At 43.4% G+C, this 22,124-nt stretch overlaps 1 protein-coding gene across 6 annotated transcripts in view; it reads right to left on the bottom strand.

Moving 5' to 3' along the window:
- The window catches only part of KCNQ2 (potassium voltage-gated channel subfamily Q member 2), a 124,258-nt gene that overhangs the window by 4,507 nt on the left and 97,627 nt on the right, over positions 1–22,124 (bottom strand). For 4 of the 6 annotated variants that reach the window (XM_087928878.1, XM_087928879.1, XM_087928880.1 and 1 more), the window contains 4 exons: positions 15,927–16,150; positions 13,121–13,232; positions 12,737–12,868; positions 966–1,089 (listed from right to left, as the gene is read on the bottom strand). In XM_087928878.1, the coding sequence (XP_087785004.1) occupies positions 966–1,089; positions 12,737–12,868; positions 13,121–13,232; positions 15,927–16,150 (592 nt within the window). Of the gene's footprint in view, positions 1–965; positions 1,090–9,756; positions 9,844–12,736; positions 12,869–13,120; positions 13,233–15,926; positions 16,151–22,124 lie in introns of all 6 variants that reach the window. The other 2 variants (XM_087928882.1, XM_087928884.1) reach the window with 1 other exon arrangement.

Genomic DNA, 22,124 nt, shown 5'->3' with positions numbered 1-22,124 from the left:
CTGAAGTTAAATCAATGATTCCTTTATTAGGAGTGCGAGCAGCCCTGGCAAAAAGTTTCTCTCTCAATGCAGGCTAAAAAGTCTGTCTGGCAGGGAGATGAATAGTTGTCTGCTACATCTATTCATCTCCACCCCCTGCCTTTTATCCTCAGAGGTAGGGTAGGGCTTCGCTAGCAGTGGTGGCTCTTCCGTCCCAAGGATCAGCCCATAGATTTCCACTGCTCCCCTCTCCTCTCTCTTCTGTGCACCCACGCATCAGGCACTGGACCCACCTGTTCCTCCTCTTCCACATCAGCCACCTCCAGACCTGGGGGCTGTTGACTCCCCATCTGAGTGCTGATGCTGACCCTGACTCCCACGCCTCCTCCTCCTCTGATTTGGTTCCTGGAGGGGCTGGCGGCCCACAGGCCCCAATAAATCCTTCAAATAACCTGGCCTTCAGCCATGTAGGGCTTTCAAGGTGACAGTAAGCACCTTGATTTGGACCCAGAAGCAAATCAGCAGCCATTCAAGCTCCTGCAGGAGAGAGGATACCTAAGGTAGGAATCGTACTGTCACTCTTGGAAGCCATTTTTTTACTTGGAAGCTTTGAGGCTGCCACATTCAGTGCCTAGGAATTTGGGAGGGGAGAGTCCATAGTGAGGTAGTAGACTAGAAACAACAACATTCTTTCTCAGAGAATCAAGGACACGTCGCCCTGCACCTCGAGGGGAGTGACTGGAGGAATATCTCCAGTTGGGACATGTTTCATTGACCATGTGATGGACTGGTGGGTGCAGGGGATGGATCTTTGAATTTCTCTTGGGGAAGGGAAAACCCGCAATTCTCAGATTCGGGTTTTCCCAGGTGTGCCAATATGACAACTCTAATAAAGTGAAACTTTGAGAAAATGTTTGTCTCGGAGTTTTCTGGGTTGGAGTTTGTTAGTTGGAATGCTGACATTTAACCCGAATCTTGACATGTACCTGTTTTTCCACCTTGCCAAGTCTGCCCATCATACTCGGGTCTTCTGGCAATTCTCCTTCGGCCGAGCCTTTGGTGCGGTCTTTGTCGGTCAGTGATGGTCCACGCCCCACGATCTGGTCAACTCTGTGGAGAGCATAGGTCCCACCCAGGAAAAAACCAAAAAATCAAATGAGCAAGCTACAATCCAAGAGATCAGCTCTTATCTGCTGGATAACATGTATTCCACCAGCCTCTTCTTGTCTAATCATTAGGCAAGTACAGGTAGTTCTCGACTTACGACCGCAGTAAGGCCCCAAATTTCCATTGCTACACAAGTTGACTGTCAAAGTGAGTTGTGCCCCATTTTACAACCTTTTTTGTCACTGTTGTTAAGTGAATCACCACAGTTGTTAAGTGAATCTGGCTTCCACTATTGACTTTGTTTGTCGGAAGCCAGCTGGGAAGGTCAAAAATGGTGATCAATGGACCCCGGGACAGTTCAATTGTCATAAATAAATTCCAGTTGTCGAGTGCCCCAATTGTGATTATGTGACCATAGAGACCCTGCAAAAGTCATAAGTGTTAAAATTGGGCATAATTCACTTTTTTCGGTGCTTTTGTAACATCAGTCACTAAATGAATGGTTGTAAGTTGAGAACTCCCTCAATTCCTCCAGCTTTTCTTGCCTAATGGTTTAACAGAAATAGCATCAGGCAGGTAAATAATTACTCAGATGCAAAGTCATACGTCTCTATTTCTGCTTGCATTTTATAGTTCAAAACATTTGTTTCCCTTTCTAGAGCTTAAATCTGGCACAATAAGCATTAGTAAATTTGCCCCTTGAGATCAAAGCTACATTGTGTTTCCAAATTCCTCTTTAGTTTTGGTCTCTATTTATTTAACTTAGATTATATGGCTCATTTTAAGTGTTAGAAATAACCGAGAAAGAAGACCAGGAACATGGCTAGTTAATTTCCACTGTGTGTCACAGTTCCAAAATAAGTAGTGCACACAAACAAAAAGGATAAATTTGGAAGAATAAGTAATACTATTTCCTTGGCATAATTCTGGATCAACATTGTTGGTTTCCAAAATCCGAATCTCATCCTGTATTCTTCTAGGTTGTAGGGATTTTCAAAATAAAAATATTCACAGACCTCTCAAATCCTGGACATTAACTGTTTCAATTCCTACCCTCAAAATGATGCTATAGAGCACACCAGAAAAATCTAGACACAAGAACAGTTTTTTTCCCTGAACGCCATCACTCAGCTAAACAAATAATTCCCTCAATACTGTTCAACTATTTACAAAGTCTGCACTACAATTACTGTTAACCTTCTCATCACTCCTTATCAACCATCCCCACCCACTTGTGACTGTATGACTGTAACTTTGTCATTTGTACCCTTACAATTTATACTGTTTCCTAGTATGATTTGATTGCTTATTGTACCCTATTAAGTGTTGTACCTAATGTTTCTCGACTCTTGACGAATGTATCTTTCCTTGTATGTATACTGAGAGCATTTGCACCAAGACAAATTCCTTGTGTGTTCAATCACACTTTGGCCAATAAAGAATTCTATCTTCTATCTTCTATCTAAGAATGGTAGTATATACATTATCTGCAATATTGTCCAAGGCTATTTTATTCCTCACTATCTTTTTGTTTTTTTACATGGTCACGTATCCTAAAATTTCATGTTTTTATAATCATTTGTATTATATGGGGGAAAATCTAAAGCTAACTTTTTGCATTATTATCAAAGACGGGAAAGGATTTTTTTTTTACCCAATATACTTGCATATTCAGCATATAATGCCCTTCAATTAATAGACATACATCAGTGTTTTTCAAACATGGTAACTTGAAGATATGTGGGCTTCAACTCCCAGAATTCCCCAGTCAGCCATGCTGGCTGGGGAATTCTGGGAGTTGAAGTCCACACAACTTCAAGTTAAATTTGATAAATGCTAAGAGTCTACTGTCTTCTATGAATAAACCAGCTTGAATCTTAGTTTTGCCTGAAAATATATGGTTTGAGTCCTCAGCCTTTTCACAAAACTGCAATTCATAAGCTCTATTTAATAGCAATAGCAATAGCAATAGCAATAGCACTTAGACTTATATACTGCTTTACAGTGCTCTACAGCCCTCTCTCTATAAGCGGTTTACAGAGTCAGCCTATTACAGGGGTGGGATTCAACCAGTGTAATACCGGTTTGGTGAGTGCGCACTTTGAAGATCATTGGAGCAAACCGGTTCCCTCTCAGCTGATCTTTGGAGCTACCAGTTCGGCCAAACTGGGCCGAACTGATAGAATCCCACCCCTGGCCTATTGCCTCCAATAATTTGGGTCCTCATTTTACCCACCTCAGAAGGATGGAAGGCTGAGTCAAGCTTGAGCCTGGTGAGATTCGAACTGCCAAATTGCAGGCAGCCGGCAGTCAGCAGAAGTAGCCTGCAGTACTGCACTCTAAGCACTGCACCACCACATCATAACATGGGTAAAAGGGGCAATTATAGCATCAGCCTACCCTATCTCCAAAAATGAAAGGATGCAAGAAATTAGGAATGGTAAACTATTAACATATAAACCGATTCTGGCCAATTTTGGCCATAAACAATTAAAAATAATTGCTACTACAAGGATCTAGTTCAGCAAATGAAATTCCTGAAAACCACAAAGTGATCAATGCTAAGAAACAATTACTGGTTTTAATGAAAAGATGAAAAATTACAAAGAGCTGTCAGTCCACTTGAAAAATAAAATGCTTTCACAGGCTTTGTTAGTGAAGAATTCAAGAAATGGTCAAAAAAGGAAGACAGTTTTGCTCTCCAGATCTGAGCTTGTAAATTATCTGAACCTCTTTAAGTTGAGGTCATGTGTCATTTTCTTAAATATGATAAATAAAGCAAAAATTGCTCTGAACTCTTTAGAAGTATAGGAATTTTCTACAAATATGAATTAGTAAAAATTAGCAGCCATGTCCCTTTTCTAACAGAGCTATATATATATACCCTTTGCAAGATTTAGCAGAATTTCAAAACCTGGGCTTTGACTTACTGGACATGATCAATTTTTATATCTTGGAACATTTTCCTAAAGATGGTCATCTAATTTTTATATGGCTCACATGGCAATCACCTTACCTGCCCTCATATCATCTTTAAAGTCTGCATATATTTTTTCCTGGAGGCCTCCTTAATTCAGGAAAGGAGAGGGAGAGAATGGAAGATGGTTTATGGTTTCCTCGGGAAATTACTGTTTTATGCATGGTTGTTGGAGTTATTTTCAGGTTTTGTGGTCTAAACTGGTGTTTAAAAAAATCTCCTCCCCCTTATTATAGAGCCAACCATCTGACTTAACTTCAAAATCTTAATTAGCTCTGGTCAATTTTACTGTTGCATAATGTGCCAGAATTGTACAGGTGAACTTCTAAAAACCCCAAATGACAAGAACCAGGAATAAAAACCACAAACCAGTATATTCATCGTTCAGTAACAAATGTGTTGGTCTGGAGCAATTTAAACAGTACTTCTTCCACAGCTCTGGAGCAAAGGCAACCCGTTCCATGCACAAGGCGTGAATGAGTTATGAGTTCGATATCAGGCAAGGAAAGGTGGAAAACGGATTAATGAAATGAAATATTCATGAACACCTTGAAAAACTAAAATCCAGGGAAAGATCTAGCTGTTTCAAGTCATATCAAATTGCCTTACTTTGGCAGAAGGATGCTCAGAAATTTATATGCAGATCCTTTGAAAGAGCTGTGTCCACTCTTTGGTTCGTTAAAGCAGCTGTGTATTATTTATTTATTTGCAATCATTTGGTCCCCAGGCTCACATGTCTGCTTCATAAACAGCTTCCAGGAAGCGAAGTGGCTGTATGCATGACGTCATGGGCTGTGCAAATCCTTCAAAAGAGCTGTGTCTTCTCTTTGAGTCATTAAAGCAGCTGTGCATTATTTATTTGTTGGCAAAATCTGTATATTGGGCAAAGCATTTGATCTCCAGGCTTACATGGCCGCTTCATAAAGAGCTTCTAGGAAGCGAGGTGGTTATACATGTCACTGTGCAAATGTATTTGAAAGAGCGATGTCCCCTCCTAGACTCATTAAAGCAGCTGGGTTTTTTTATTTATTTATTAAGCAATATCTGTATACTACTGTAAGCATTTGGACTCAGTGCTCAATGCCTGCTTGATGAAATAGCTTTCAGGAAGCAAGTATACATGTCAATGGCATGGGCTGTGCAAATCCTTCGAAAGAGCTATGTCTTCTCTGACTCATTAAAGCAACTGTGTATTATTTATCTTTTTTTTTTTTTGCATTATCTATATACTAATGCAAGCCTTTGGACTCCACGCTCACATGGCTGCTTCACATCCAGCTTCCAAGAAGAGAAGTGGCTGTACACATTCAACCCACGAAAAAACCTGAAGCAGCTTCGCTATAACATCTGCACATGCCTCAAAAAAAAGATCCAGCTGCTTTAATGTTTTAAAAAGGTGCATTTCTGTGCACATCTGTGTATTGCAAAGCTGTTTTTTTTCCCCAACCCAATTACTTAGATCTACATTTGTTCTGGGCCTGGACCATAATGAGATTTATGGTGGCCGCTATCTGTATTTATCATTATTTTATTTGGAAGCATAATCGCAAGGGGACAATTGCACGGCTCCACAGAATTAACTAGGGCGTTGCTAATAGTAGAAGAGCTGCATTGTTTTTCCTTTACTATGCATATTAAGTAGCCTCTGTTGGGTGCCATTTGCAATCATGAGGCTTTTTTCCTTTGTAGATTAGACATCTCATCACAAAACATGAGGCAAACAACAGTCAGGCTGATCGATACAACTCATCTCATTTCACGGTAAATGGAAAAAGGTACTAGAAGACTAAAGGTCTTCTAGTATCTTTTAAGATCCTCTAAATAACTCTGCTACTCTGCTTTCATTTCCAAGATGGTTGGTTGTGGACTTAACCATCCTTGTTATTCTTAAGCACAAGCAGCATTCTCCGTTAAGTTCCCTGAGATATTTTTAAATAAAGGGCAGTAAAATAGCATTTCTTCTGTTCCTGTGAAATGTATTTATCCACTCCTGGTCAATCAAACAACGGCATTTGATTGCACCCTGATCAATTTCCACTGAACGCACAAAGCGGGGGAGGAAACCATTTTTTCTCCCCATTGCCATCCTTTGAAATAATGTTTTTCTTTCTTTGAAATGATATTGGAAAGAAATGGGGGCTGCGACACGGTGCATTTTATCCCTCATGCTACATTACAGTCCATGCTTTCAGGAACATGCAAAGAGGAACATCTGCATCTCCGGCCTTTGCCAAAAGCAGTTAGCAAAACCCCAAAATTGCTTGAGTGGAGGCCAGCCAAGAGAGGAAAAAAAAAAGAGAGAGAAAAAGAAATATTTTCCACCCCCTTAAGGGAGAAGCAAGGAAATGACCTGTTCTTTTCTTTCCTACGTGAGCCATCAAAACACTGAAATACAAAACAGCAGCATAATAGGATAATCTCCATTTACGTTTATTTATTGAAGGTTGATCTTGTCCTTCTTCTAAGGCAGGGGTGTCAAACTCGATTTCATTGAGGGTCGCATCAGGGGTTGTGTTTTGACCTCAGGGGGTCGGGGTGGGTGTGGCCAGGGAGGGTGTGGCCAGCATGACATCACTCATGTTGGGGGGGGGCGGTGCATGTGGTGGCTCGAGCGCCCTGCCAGTGAAAACGGAATCCTGACAGAGGTGGTGAATTCAGCAGGTTCTGACCAGTTCTGGAGAACCGGTAGCGGAAATTTGGAGTAGTTCGGAGAACTGGCAAATCCCGCCTCTGACTGGCCCCGCCCCCACCTATTCTCTGCCTCCCATTGAGTCCCAGCTGATTGGCTGGGTCGTCTTTAGTTGCCCTGCACAGGAGAATGGAGCTGGAAAGCAGGTAGGAATGGAGATTTTACAGTATCTTTCCCCTGCCACGCCCACAAAGCCACGCCCACAAAGCCACACCCACAAATCCATGCCCACAGAACCGGTAGTAAAAAAAATTTGAATCCCACCACTGAATCCCGAGCTCCATTTTCACTGGCAGAGGCACCATGGGCCAGTCCTTCGCCATTTCCATGGCAGCCCTGCGGGCCAGATCTAAGCACCCTGCAGGCCGGATCCAGCCCCCGGGCCTTGAGTTTGACACCCCTGTTCTAAGGGCTTGTCCAAATGAAACGCTTTATTTATTCAGCATATGACAAATACATGGACTTATAGTGGATCAATTGTTAGTATCCAGTCCACCCAGTCATTCCACGGACCGGGTGGTCTATGTTGAAAAAAATCAGACTTTTGTTAGTTAGTAATTAATAATGGGGTCCCTGGTACTCTCTGGGTTTGGGTTTTGTTTTGTTTTTGGCAGATGTATCGTGGAAAAGGAGGGGGGGAGGAGGAGGGGATGAAGAGGGAGAGGAAGAGGAGGGAGGAAGAGGAGGAGGAGGAGGAGGAGGAGGAGGAGGAGGAGGAGGAACAACGATTATGGAGTCCTTGGTCTCTCTGAGCTTGGTTGTTTTCATGCAGACATTTCATTACCCAATTAGGTAACACCATCATGGCCAGAGAGGGATTAGCTCTCTGTTTATATACTAATTGATTATTATTAATTATAAGGTAAAAGTAAAGGTTTCCCTCGCACATATGTGTTAGTCTTTTCCGGCTCTAGGGGTGGTGCTGATCTCTGTTTCAAAGCCGGAGAGCCAGCGCTGTCCAAAGACGTCTCTGTGGTCATGTGGCCGGCATGACTAAACGCCGAAGGCGCATGGAACGCTGTTACCTTCCCACCAAAGAGGTCCCTATTTTTCTACTTGCATTATTTACATGTTTTCAAACTGCTAGGTTGGCAGTTCTAGTGCTAGGTAGATTATTAATTATACTAGTAGATTATAATTACTTATTAATTATTTTGAAAGGGGGGGAACTATCTTGCTGGATTTTAGTAAGAAGGACTGCAAAAAATAACACACTATTTTATCCTTAATAATACATTCATGCTTTCCAACCCTATGAGTTTACACCGTGTCATCTCTCCTTTTATTATTGGAGCTACGGTCAAACTACCGATAGGTAGTCCTCTCTTTATGGTTCTAACTGAGCCCAGAATTATGCTACTAAGTCATTGCGGTTGTAAGTCGAGGCATCAAGTGACCATGTATAATTTTACAACATTTTTTGCAGTGGTCATTAAGCAAACATCTCGGTCATAGATCGAAGTCATCCAGGCAACTGGGCGATTTTTGGGGGTGGGTTGAAACATTTTGTTGAAGAAGCTACTCAGAGGATCAGTGAAACGTTTCAAACCCCAAAGAAAAAAACGTCCAGTTGCCATGACTCAGCTTCCAAACTTTTGGCTAAGTTGAAAATCTTCCTCCCAATATATTTCAGCATTGTTGTACAGACTGTCCTCACTTACAACCACAATAGAGCGCAACATTTCTGTGGCTAACTGAGACGGTGGTGAAGTGAGTTTTGCCCTATTTTAGGACCTTTCTTGCCACGGTTGTTAAGTGAATCACTTGCGGTCGTTAAGGTGGTGACACGGTTGTTAACTGAATCCGACTTTGCTTGTCAGAGCGCCACAAAATGGGATCATGTGACCCCAGGACACTGCAACCATCACAAATATGAACCAGTGGCCAAGTGTCCGAGTTTTGATCAGTGGTTGTAACTGTGAAAAATGGTCATATGTCACCTTTTTCAGTGCCATTGTAACTTCAGCTGGTCACTATATGAATGGACTATCTGTCTATGGTGATCCTCAGTTATCCAGGTTGTGGTTGTCCCAAAGGTGCTTTTTTCAAGAGGCAACTGGACTTTCTTTGTTTTTGCTTGAAGGCATGTCACTTCTCATCCAAGAAGTGTCAACTCATAAAATATTTCTATGGTCTGTTTAGAGCTGCCAACAGAAAGGGAGGCGGGGAGCAGTGCGCCAGCTTGCAAAACCGAAACTGCATTCCACAAATGTTTTTAAAGATAGTAACTAGGTGACTGAAGTTTCTGCCACACCAAATTCTAACTGGAGAACATGATTAATGACTCTTGGCTATGGATGTGTCCCATTGGAGAATATGAATTATGATACATCCAGGGGGTGGGAGAACACAGGGTCAAGGGTGACAATGAATGATGTGCCTCAGAGTTGGCTACACCCAGGCAGTGCTGGCATGTGAACTCCCAATAAATCCTTTTGAAGTTTTGGAAGTTTGGCTCAAGACTCACGATTCAATTGGGGTAACTGCCGGAACCCTGACAAGAAGCTTCTTCAGTTCTGTAGAACTTCTGAAGAACTGAAGAAGCTTCTTGGATGAGAAGCGAAACCTCTTCAAGGAAAAACAAAGGAAGTCCAGTTGCCTCTTGGAAAAAGCACCTTTTTATCAAGGTCTACCGTAATGGGAGCCCCTGTTCCCTCTCCCTTTCTGCAGGAACAGTTTTTATCGATGCCAAGGCTGTATTTTCACAGTGATAGAAACTACAGCAGCTAAACGCATCCCGTGCATAAAAAATGATGCCAACACAACAAAAATCAGTTCATTGGATAAGTGCTCCCGGCCATGTCTAAGGCTGCATGGTGTGAAGACCCATCTTCAGTGCCTCTAAAAATAAAAATAAAAATTAAGCACATCCAGGAGAGCATGCCATTCAGGGGGTAGGGAAATGAGCCAGCAGGATGTGATCAAGAGCACCTCTGAACATGGCATGAAAAGATTCCGCAGGAAGCACATGAGAAGCTCAGAACAAAATTGCCTATGTCCTAACCTAGGCGAGTATTGGGGTGATCCTTTGGCTGAATACTTCTTATGCCGGGGAGTTGAAGAGGGTGGGGGACCCACAATCATATCTATCCTGGCAAAAATAAATCAGAAAAACAGACACACCAACAAAACACACAATGAAGCAACATGTCGGAGAAAGAATTGAGTTGGGAACTTTGCAGCGGGAGAAAACTTTTGAAATCGAGAAACAAAAGGGAGAGATTATCTCTGCTTAGAAAATTAAAAAACAAACAAACAAATATCCAAACAATCTGATCGTTTAGAATGGTGGTTAAAAAGTGGTGGGTTTTTCAGCGACAATGGAATAATCCTTCTTTGGGAAGGATCCAAAGGAACCCCTCGTCAAAGGATTCATTGTTCAGCAATGAGCAGGCTAAGTATGAACAGACAAGTTGGGAAATGCATGAAAATATTCCATTGCAAACAACAACAACAACACAACCCACAACTTTGCGCTCCTCCTTCTGATGAAGTACTCAAAGCCATTCACGGCGCTAAAAAAAAAGGAAGACTCCACACTGCAGCAATCAACGGAAGGTACGTCAACCCGTTTGGGGAAGAGAAAAGCTCAGAGAAAACCAGTACACATCTACACGGGGTGGACCAAGAGACAGGTATAGCAAGACCCGCTTGCAAAAATAGTGAAAAGTGGGTAAGAAGAACACAGAAATGCTATATGTTGTTGTGGAATCCAGCAGCTGAAATTAAAAATTGGTTAAAAAGTGGAACGGTCTCTCAGCCCTAGGAAGGAGGCCAATGCAAACCAATTCTGAAAAACCTGGCCAAGAAAACAGCAGGGATAATCTCCAAGAAAATATATGTGTGTGTGAGAGAGGAGATGAGGAGATGGTGTGTGTGTTTGTGTGTGAGTGTGTGTGGGTATGTGTGGTCTCGTATCCTCGAACAGAGGCTTGAGAGTTTGAGAGTTCTGCGCAAGATCTTAGTTTGAGCAGGGAGCTGGACTAGAACAGTGATGGAGAACCTTTTCGTTGTGGTGTGCCGAAAGCACGCACGCCCCAGCACCCACAATGCAATGCCCCCTGCCCCCTTACCTAATCTGCCCATGCGCGCACCTCCCAGCTGACTTTTGGCCTGTTTGAGGCCATTTTCACCCTCCTGGAGGCTCAAGGGAAGCCTCCGCAACCTTGGGAGGCTGAAAACGGGCCCGTTTCAGCATTTCCGGTATTTCTGGAAGGCCCTTTTTTCAGCCTCCCAAGGCTGCAAAGGCTTCTCTTGAACCTCTGGGAGGGCAAAAACCGCCCCAAATGGGCCGAAAATCAGCTGGGAGGCGCATGCATGTACAGTGCAGGTAAGTTTGGCTGGGGCTTGCGTGCCTGCACAAATGGCTCTGCATTCCAACGGTGGCACATGTCCCATAGGTTCGCCATCACGGGACTAGAACATCTCCAAGGTCCCTTTCAACACTGTTATTCTGTCACACACATACACACACACACATTTTTGATATTGAACACACTAGATAATGGGACAGTGGGGGTCTTCAGGGCATGTGGGAGCATCCAAAAAGTCAAAATGGTATCTGTGACAATCAAAACTCCACCCATTTTTTAAATTTTAATTTAATTTACTTATTGAATTCATATAAGCTGTCCATCTCATGAGCAAGTGGCTCTGGATAGTGTTTTTATGTGCACTGCTGATACAAAACATGTAAAATAAGAAAGTGAGGTTTTTGCACACTCACTCTTCATCTCGATTTCTTTGACAAATGTCCCTACGAAGGTGAAAACCAACATCAGAAACTACTGCAGGTAGTCCTCGACTTACGACCCCAATTCAACCTCAAATTTCCGTTGCGAAGAGAGACAGTTCAGTGAGCTTTGCCCCGTTTTGTGACCTTTCATGCCACACTTATTAAGTGAATCACTGCAGTTGTTAAGTTAGTAACACGGTTATTAAGTGAATCTGGCTTTCCCCATTGACTTTGCTTGTCAGAAGGTCACAAAAGGGGAATGAACGTGACCCTGGGACATTGCAACCATCATAAATATGAACCAGTTGCCAAGTGTCTGACTTTTGATCATATAATCATGGGAATGCTGCAATGGTCGTAAGTGTGAAAAACGGTCATAAGTCATTTTTTTCAGTGGCGTTGTAACTTTGGATGGTCACTAAATGAACGTTTGTTAAGTCGAGGACTATCTCTACTTCCCAGTATATTGTCCAGCTAGGAGAATAATTTACCCAGGCTGAGGTTCTTGCTTTTTCTGTTTTGTTTTACAAGAATATAAACGATATGTATGATAAGTAAAATTATACCTGTGAAAATATAAAGGGATGGTCATGCCATTTTTAACCTCTGTGTTAACCTAAGATAATTTACTGGAATATTATGTGAGAATTCTCTATTGTTTTGTATAATGGTTATATATTTGGCAGATCATGATGTCCAGTGTCATCTTAATGAAGGAGATTACTGGAAATGGAAACGGGTAAACAGGTTAAGGAAACAGATGTTATGCTACAATAATAATAGGAGTGTTGCGTAGGGAGATACATAGCTGGATAAATTGTGAACCCGGAAAAGGGCAGCGACTGTATATTTGAAACTGTATATAAACCCCAGCCCTCCCAGGAAACATGTCTTCTGCAGCCATGAGTACAGAATTCCCTTTCGCAAAAGCTCCATAATAAAGTTCCTATTGTCCTATGTCTGAATACCTGAGTGGTTGATATTTATCACAATATGCCAAATATAATTTCCATGTGTGCTAAAGTTTAGTTTTCATTTCTTGCCTATACCACAAAAGATATAGTACTTTCGAGAACACCCCAACGGAGAGCAGGGGAGATTGTTGGTCCACATTCAAACAACCACTTTCGCTCTTTCTGATATACTGATCGCCTCAACGTCATATTCCAGAATACCAAACCCCACCTAAGTCAAGTATGAGGAATAACGGATACCAGAAGCCACCAGAGATGAAAAAGAGAAGACTTGCCTGGACTGAAGATTTTTAATCCGGGAAAGCATGTCGAGATGTCCCGCTGAATACTGTTCAATGACGTCCATCACATCATACGGCCGCAGGCTCTCCTTGAATTTTCGCTTGGAAACCAGGAACCGCATGATGCTAAAGCAGAAAAACAGAGTGACAAGCAGGAACCTGCAGTGGTTTATTCTTTCTAACTGTCCATCTGTCCATGGATGGTGTCACAAGGGGATCTATTGCTTTAAATCACTGTTTCTTAATCTGGGCAACTTGAAGATGTATGGACTTCAACACCCAGAATTCCCCAGCCAGCATGGGGAATTTCTCAGCTAGCATGGGGAATCACCAGAACCTGCTGAATACCACCTCTGGTAAAATGGACACACAACTTACCACACTGCCCGGATGCTGGCTTTAAGGCCTGGTGTAAGGTCTTCTGTCAAAAATTCACAGTGGCAGCTCTTGTTGTCAGGGTCAGGCATGTCTTCTCCAGGGAGGCTTGCTTCTAGTTACAGATGTGGAAAAAGGAGAAGACAGATATTCAACAGGAAGAGCCTCAAGCTGGGGCGGAATGAACAGAAACACAAACTAGCTAGAAAAGCAGACAATGAAGAAGGTGAGAGGGGGAAAGAACATACTTATGCACTATCTGCTGAAAGATTCATCTAGAGAAGCACTTAGGTTTTTACTCGCTATATTTAACGATCCATCCTGTAGCTTTCCAAAGGCTTCTGGACGGTTTCCAGGATTAAAAGGGAATTAAAAGATGCAGTTTATAGCTGCAAAAACGCTACATTAAAATGAAAGGACTTAAAGAGAGTTGCATTCTCCTAAGCGCACAAAACATTTCTCTGCAAAATCATAGAATAGAAAAAAAGGATGTCTTGCCTAGAATGGTGTTTTTGTTCCAGACAATACCTGCTCTGATGACTTATGGCCCAGTTAAACAGTGGCAAAAGGATATACCTAGGTTTTGTGTGACGGAGCAGGGGAAGAAACATGAGTTAAAGATAAGCAGTTAGAAGATGCAAAGGAACTGGGTTTGCCTGATTTGAAATTGTATTTTGCAGCTTGCTAAAGGTAGTCCTCATTTTACAACCACAACTGAGCCCAAAGTTGCTGTTGGTGAATAAGACGTTGCATAATTTTGTCCCAATTTACGACCTTTCTTGCCAGTTGTTAAGTGAATAGCAATAAAAAATAGTACTTAGACTTAGATATCGTTTCACAATGCTTTGATAGCCCTCTCTAAGTGGTTTACAGAGTCAGCTTATTTCCCACAACAATTTGGGTCCTCATTTTACCTACCTCGGAAGGATGAAAGCCTGAGTCAATCTTGAGCCTGGCGAGAATCGAACTGCCAAATTGCAGACAGCTGGCAGTCAGCAGAAGTAGCCTGCAGTACTGCATTCTAACCACTGCAGCTATTAAGTTAGGGGATCACAGGACCTCAGGACAATGCATAATAGCAATAGCATTTAGACTTATATACTGCTTCACAGTGCTCTATAGCAGCGGTCTCCAACCTTGGCAACTGTCTGGTTTCCAAGTGATGAAATCCATTTAAAAAGAAAAGAACAAAGTCCATCTTCCAAGACAAATTCTTTTATTTAGGAAAGCATCAAACTGGCAAAGCTCATGGTAATTCCAGATCTGACACAACCCAAAATTACCCCACAATATTAAAAGTTAGAAACAACCCCCAAAAGTCACATTCTCCAATAGAAGTAATTCAACGTTGCTTGATGTCATAAATCTCCACCTCAAGGGGCCTAAGCACGGACAGCTTGTTTTCCCACAGGAAGAACCACCTAGCCAAAACAACTTTCTTTATCTCCACTCCTTAGGAATGTGGCAAGCCCAAAAACCTCCCCCCCACCCCAACTGCCACAGAGAAAGTAAGAAAAAGAATGTATATTAAGCCTAACTAAAATGGCTACATATATATGTCAATTTTGGGCTTGACAGCAACTTTAAGCCTGGTGGATTTCAACTCCCAGAATTCTTCAGCCAGCTTTGCCAAGGCTAGAGACCCCTGCTTTACAGCATTCTCTGGGCAGTTTACAGAGTCAGCCTATTGCTCCCAACAATCTAAGTCCTCATTTTATCAACCTTGGAAGGATGGAAGGCTGAGTTAGTCAACCTTGAGCCAGTCAGAATTGAACTCCAAGCTGTGGCCACAATACTGCATTCCAACCATTGTGTCACCAGGGCGCCATAAGTGCTGATTAAGATAATTAGCGGCAAAAAAGATTGTAAACCGGGGGGGGGGACTTATTGGTAGTCCTCAATGTATGACCACAATGGAGCCCAAAATTTATGTTGATAAGCGAGGAATTTGCTAAGTGAGCTTTGCCTCATTTTACGACTTTTCTCACCACATTTGATAACTGAATCACTGCAGTTCTTAAATTAGCAACACGGTCGTTAAGTGAATCTGGTTTCCTCATTGACTGTTTGTCAGAAGGTTGCGAAAGAGAATCACCTGACTCCGGGACACTGCAACCGTCATAAATGTGAGTCAGTTGTGAAAGATTCAAATGTAAATCATGTGACCCTGGAGATGCTGCAACCGTGAAAGATGGTCATCAATCATTTTTTTTCAGGGCCATTGTAATTTCTAACAGTCGCTAAATGAGCTGTTGTAAGTCAAAGACTACCTGTACGTTGCTTTGCAATGGAAACTTTCGGCTCAATTGTCATTGTAAGTCGAGGACTACCTGAAATTTGCTGCTGTCTCCTTTCTCCTGCCAAAACCTCTCAAGACAAACACAGACCAAGACTTGCGTGGACAAACCTTCTGCTGTCAGGATTAACCCCATTTAAATCATGAGTCTCAAGCCAAACTTCCAAAACTTAAAAAGGATTTATTGAGAGTTAACATGCTGGCACTGCCTGGATGTAGCCGACTCTGAGACACATAATTCATTGTTACACTTGACCCTGTTTCCCCCCCTACCCCCTGGGTATATCATAATTCATATTCTCCAATGGGACACCTCCATAGCCCAGAGTCATCAATCATGTTCTCCAGTTAGAATTTTGCACGGCAGAAACTTCAGTCACCTAGTTACTATCTTTGAAAACATTTATGGAATGCGGTTTCAGTTTGCAAGCTGCTGCACTTCTCCCCCCTCCCTTTCTGTTGGCAACTCTAAAAAGACCAGAGAAATATTTTATGAGTTGACATCTGGCTCACCTTCCGAATTCTGACGGGACGCGGCTCCTTTGATGCGAAAAGCTTGCCGTGCCCGAGTCTGGTCTCCAAAACTCCAGCTCTTGGGGACTTTACTTGGGCTATCTTCCATGCTCTGGTCGGCACTGGGGGATCTTCGGATGCTTGACCCCTGAGGAGAACTTTTACTTTTCGTGGTCGCACCTCGAGGGCTGGAGAAGACACGCTCTTTCAAGCTGACCTTTTGACTGGACACGGAGACAAATCAAAATGAGACCAGAGAAAAAAGGGGAGAGACAAGCGGGGAGGGGGGAGGGGGGGTCACTTCCAAAACCGCCATGAGGGGAGGGGGAGGCTCCCTTTTAGACATTCAAAAATTCCAACAGTCTTTCGAAAAGCAGCAGCAGTAGAAGCAGGGGCCGTGCCGAGATGTGGCTTTGGGACATCGCTGACTTGAAAAGGCGTCTCGGGAAAGTTTTCCGTGGTCGATGAATGGAGATAGGGCGGGGGGGGGCGGCACCCATTAAGGAAAGAGGGAAGGAAGGAGAGAAAGAAAGAAAGAACTGAGGGAGATGAATGAATGGGAAAACAGACAGTGATCTGGTCAGATGGAATATGTAGAGTGCAGATGGAACGACGGGCATGAAGGTTTAGATACGAAGCATTCGGTCCGAGCAGCTCCGTGCAAGGGGAATGGCCCAACGGTCAGAAACCTGGCCCCTGATTTCTGAGTTTAGCTCTCCAAGATGCACCCTGTCAAGAGCCATTTCTTGCCTGTCTTCCACTCTAGAACCCGGCTTCTGTGAGCAAGCTGACAAGGTAGGCTGAGAAAGTATCTGCAGACCCCTCACATCCTGGACATAAACTGTTTCGACTCCTTCCCTTGGGACGGTGCTAAAGGGCATTGTATGTCAAGTCAACTAGACACAAATACAAAGGTCTATAAATGTGATGACCCAAAGGGGCGTGGCACAAAAGCAACAAAGTCACAAAAATAGGTAAAAGTCCCTTTAATTCCTCCAACTTGGCCCCCAGTGTCCAGTTATCTTCGGCTGCAGAAAAAACTCTCCCAAGTACAGTCTTTAAAGGGAAGAAATTCAGATCGAACCCAAAGTACATATAAACTATAAAGAAAAACCAACACAAACTACACTGCAGCAATTAACAAGACAGGGCAGGATAAGGAATCGCAGACTCCCAAAAGGTAACGAAACACACACAGTTGGGATGATGCCAGAACCCAGATATGCCTCGACAAACAAAGATAATGCACGCTTGGCTTCCAGCAACTTTGCTGTGAGTAGTTTGTCTTTTTAAACACTGTTTTCCCAGCTGCAGCTAATGAAGGGGATCAGGGCCCTTTCCTCCCCTGTAACCCACGTAACTCACTTTGCTCCCTTCTCTGTTCCTCCCTGCATGCCCTAGGATGAAGAGGGGGTGGGTCTCGGTCTTCCTCTGAATGCCTAGCCGGACTGTGCCCTTCCCTAGTTTCCTCCACAGCCACCAGAGCCACACTCCCACTCCCTGTCAGCTCCTCAATCTTCCCCTCAGAATCAGATTCCAACGGGGGGCATGACAATAGAGATTCTCAGTCATGCAGGTCGTGGTTGTCCCAAAGGTGCTTTTTTTTCTAAAGTCAACTGGACTTGGTAATTTGTTTTTTTTCTTCTTCCAACTGTTTTGCAGAACCAAAGATGCTTCTTGAATGAGAAACGCTTTCCAGAAGAAGAAGAAACTAAGAAAAGTCCAGTTGTGTTTTGAAAAGCACCTTTGAGACACGAGGATAGATTGTTCCCTCGTGCCCTCATTCTGCCGACCACCTAATTCTCAAAATACAGGTAATCCTCGACTTACAACCACAACAGAGCCCAAACTTTATGTCACAAAGGGAGCCATTTGTTAAGTGGGTTTGGCCCTATTTTACAACCTTATGTGCCACCCACAGCTCTTAATAGCAAGGGCACTTAGACTTATATAGCGCTTCACAGTGCTTTTACAGCCTTCTCTAAGCGGTTTTACGGAGCCAGCCTCCTGCCCCCAATCATCCGGGTCCTCATTTTACCCACCTCGGAAGGAGGGAAGGCTGAGTCAACCTTGAGCCTGGTGAGATTCGAATTGCCAAATTGCAGGCAGCCGGCAGGCAGCAGAAGTAGCCTGCAGTAGTGCACTCCAACCACTGAGCCACTGCGGCTCAACAAATCATTGGAGTTGTTAAGTTAGTAACATGGTTGTTAAGTGAATCTGGCTACTCCATTGACTTTGCTTGCCAGAAAGTCACAAAAGGGAATCACATCACCTTGGGACATTGCAAGTGTCATAAATATGAACCAGTGGCCAAGCATCCAAATTTTGATTATGTGACCATGGAGATGCTCTGTCAGTCAAAAATCTGAAAAAAATCACTTTTTTTAGTGCCATTGTTAACTTCGGTCCCTAAAGGAACAGTTGTAAGTCGAGGACTAGCTGTATCTAACGTTACATGAGGCATCCTTCAGCCAGATATCTGCCATCTGAGCTAATATACAGACAGACTTTGGAAAGACAGTGAAATTGGAAACTGCAAGCAAATAAAGAGGAATTAAAGTCAAATGAGGCCTTTTGAGCTTGTACTGGACCCCTATTTCATTTATGGAAATATGGCTTCATTTATGCAAAGCTTTTTTGCATAGATGCTTTGAATAATATCTCGCATGGGGCCAATAAACATTGATGTTGGTAGATGAGGATGCGTGTGTGTATTCGTGTGAATAAAAGTACTTACTGGGGAGTTGTGACAATATAAGGTAGTGTTTGTCAACCCTGGCAACTTGAAGATGTGTGGAGTTTAATTCCCAGGATTCCCCAGCCAGCCATGCTGGTTGGGGAATTCTGGGAGTTGAAGTCCACACGTATTCAAGCTAACAGGATTGAGAAACACTTAAGTGACAACACTTGAAGCCTCATTTTTAGTGTATGGGTAACCTAGGCAAAGGTGGCTCAGTGGCTACGACGCTGAGCTTGTCAACCAGAAAGGTCGGCAGTTCGGCAGTTTGAATCCCTAGCAATGTGTAATGGAGTGAGCTCCCGTTCCTTGTCCCAGCTTCTGCCAACCTAGCAGTTCGAAAGCATGTAAAAATGCAAGTAGAAAAATAGGGACCACTTTGGTGGGAAGGTAACAGCGCTCCATGCGCCGTTGAGGCTTAGTCGTGCCAGCCACATGACCACCAGGGTTGCCAGATCGCAGTTTGGCTCTGCGGCCAAACTCAAAGTCAAAATACGACCAAATTCGGCCAAATTATTTTTTGCTCATGGTGACGCGCATGCGCGAGGGAAGGAGAGCGCCAGAGGACGCGCTTGTCCTCCTTTTGCTCATGGTGATGCGCATGTGCGAGGGAAGGAGAGCGGCTGGGTTGCCATTTCACGGCCAAGCAACTTTCGTATGGCCAAATTTTTGGCCAAATAAATTTGGCCGGAGACATCATTTTTTCACAGCCAAGCAGATAGAAATACGGCCAGATTTCTTGAATTTGGCCGGAAAAACGGCCAGATGGCAACCCTGATGACCACGGAGATGTCTTCGGACAGCGCTGGCTCTTCAATTTGTAACGGAGATAAGCACCACCCCCTGGAGCTGGAAGCAACTAGAACGTATGTGCGAGGGAAACTTTTACCTTTCACCTAGGCAAAATATTTTTCAAATACTACCTTCCTGTAAGTTATTCTTTTACGGCTTCTGGTATTATACTTATGGCCTATTTTCCACAAGACATGATTTCTAATTATCCTATGTTATGCCTTATTCCCAAAGTCATCTTCGATGGCTCAAAACTTGGAGCGCGTGTGAGAATTCTATGTGGCTATTTCACGCTGTGAATTAAATGAAGCTATGGATTACAAGGGGGAAAAAAAACAGCATAATGTAATGCAATTGAGCCCAACATTTCCAACTGCTAACCGAGACGGATGTTAAGTGGGTTTTTCTTGCTACAGTTATTAAGTGAATCGCTGCAGTTGTGTAAGTTAGTAATCTGGTTTCCCCATTAAGTTTGCATGTCAGAAGGTGGCAAAAGATGATCACCTGATTTTAGGACACTGCAATCATCATAAATTTTGATCACGTGACCTTTTGGACATTGCAACGGCCATAAGTGTGAAAAATAGCCATAAGTCACTTTTTACAGTCCCTAAACTAACTATTGTAAGTCAAGAATTACCTATAATTGTTCTCACTGTCAGACGTTGTCTGCTTAATTCTAAGTTGGATCTCTGTTTGATAAGTTTCCATCCATTACTTTTTGTCCAAAAACAAAAAAAAAAGTGGAGGAATACATCCATAGGAATAAAGGAAACACTTTTTTACTGCTCCTTGTTTAAAAATATCTCAGGGAACTTAAGGAGAATGCCACTCGTGTTTAAGAATAATAAAGATGGCTAAGCCCACAGCCAACCATCTTGGAAATGAAAACCTTTTGTAGGAAAAAGGATTTTTGAATCAAAAGAACAGAATGCTAAGTAGAAGGAGATTCACAAGCCTGAGACACATACATGGACATACAAATAATATGGGATCTCAAATTCAAAGAGTCTACACTTTCACCCTGCTATGTCAAGAATAAATTTAAGCTTTGATTATAACAGACAATATAACAGATAATCAGAGTCGGGAGGAACCTGGTAGGTCATCTAGTCCAACCCCACCCACCCAAGCAGGAGACCCTACACCATTTCTGACAGATGGCAGTCCAATCTCTTCTTGAAAGCCTCCAGTGATGAAGCTCCCACAACTTCCGAAGGCAACTTCTGTTCCATTGGTTGATTGTTCTCCCTGTCAGAAAATTTCTCATTATTTCCAGGTTAAATCTCTCCTTGATCGGTTTCCATCCATTATTCCTTGTCTGGCCTTCCAAGGTTCTTTGGAAAACAGCTTGACCCCTTCCTCCTCTCTGTGGCAGCCCCTCAGATATTGGAAGACTGCTATCCTGTCTCCCCTGGTCCTTCTCTTCACTAGACTAGCCAAGCCCAGTTCCTGCAACCGTTCTTCCTATGTTTTATTTAGATTATGCTGGCTGCCTTTCTACTGATATTATAGTATTTAGGATGGCAGGATTACCATCTTGTCTTTGTAACTGTCTACGGAGATTCTCAGTCATCCCGGTCATGGTTGTCCCTAAGGTGTTTTTTTTTCAAAAGGCAGCTGGACTGCCTTGGTTTTTCCTTGGAAGACATTTCGCTTCTCATCCAAGGAGCTTCTTCAGTTCTGACTGAACGGTGGGGAATGGAAGCATTTATATTCCTTGCAGTCATCTGGTCATTAGCATAAACCTCCCAGTGGCCTCAATGACCCTCAGAGAGAATGCTAACAACCAGGGGATGCAAGGAATATAAATCCTTCCATCCTCCATCATTCAGTCAGAACTGAAGAAGCTCCTTGGATGAAAAGTGAAACGTCTTCAAGGAAAAACACATACAAGTTGCCCTTTTTGGGGGGGGAGGGGGGGAATTTGTAACATAGGACCTTCTCGCTATAACTTAAACAACGAAAACAAAAAAGGGTATCTTGATATACTTTAGAACAGGGAACCACAACCCCCCAGTCCAGTGGTGGGATTCAAAAATTTTTACTACCAGTTCTGTGGGCGTGTGGCAGGGGAGGAATTCTGCAAAATCTCCATTCCCTCCCCATCCCACTAACCTGCTTTCCAGCTCTGTTCTCCTATGCAGGGCAACCAAAGAAGACCCAGCCGATCAGCTGGGACTCAATGGGAGGCAGAGAATAGAGGGGGGCGGGGCCAGTCAGAGGTGGGATTGGCCGGTTCTCCGAACTACTCAAAATTTCCACTACTGGTCCTCCAGAACTGGTCAGAACCTGCTGGATACCACCTCTGCCCCAGTTCCAGAAACCAGGCTGTGGAACAAGTGAAGACCCATCCGTGGGATGCAGGCAGCACGTGAAACCACACACCCTCTCGTCCACGAAAAAACCTTTCTCCGTGGAACCCTCTCCCTGCCCCCGCAAAAGATTGGGGGCCGTTCAGTCATTTCGATTCATCCTAGATGCCTTCAGGAATCAAGCTGGATTCCCGATTCATCAACCTGTTGTGGTTTGCTGGCAGCAGGTGCGGATGGCTGAGGTCTCGGAGAGTGAGAACTCGGATGAGGGGCCTGCGTGGGATGCAGGGATGGGGCCAGGACCATCAGGAGTGGAGTGGAGTGCTGTCTTCGGAGTTTGTGGAGGCTGGCAGC

This window comes from Pseudonaja textilis, chromosome 3, assembly GCF_049901715.1.
Source record: "Pseudonaja textilis isolate UNSWEBS1 chromosome 3, rPseTex1.2, whole genome shotgun sequence".
Classification (NCBI taxonomy): domain Eukaryota; kingdom Metazoa; phylum Chordata; class Lepidosauria; order Squamata; family Elapidae; genus Pseudonaja; species Pseudonaja textilis.
The sequence above is the reverse complement of the archived record's forward strand: the minus strand, read 5'-3'. Positions and strand labels throughout refer to the sequence as shown.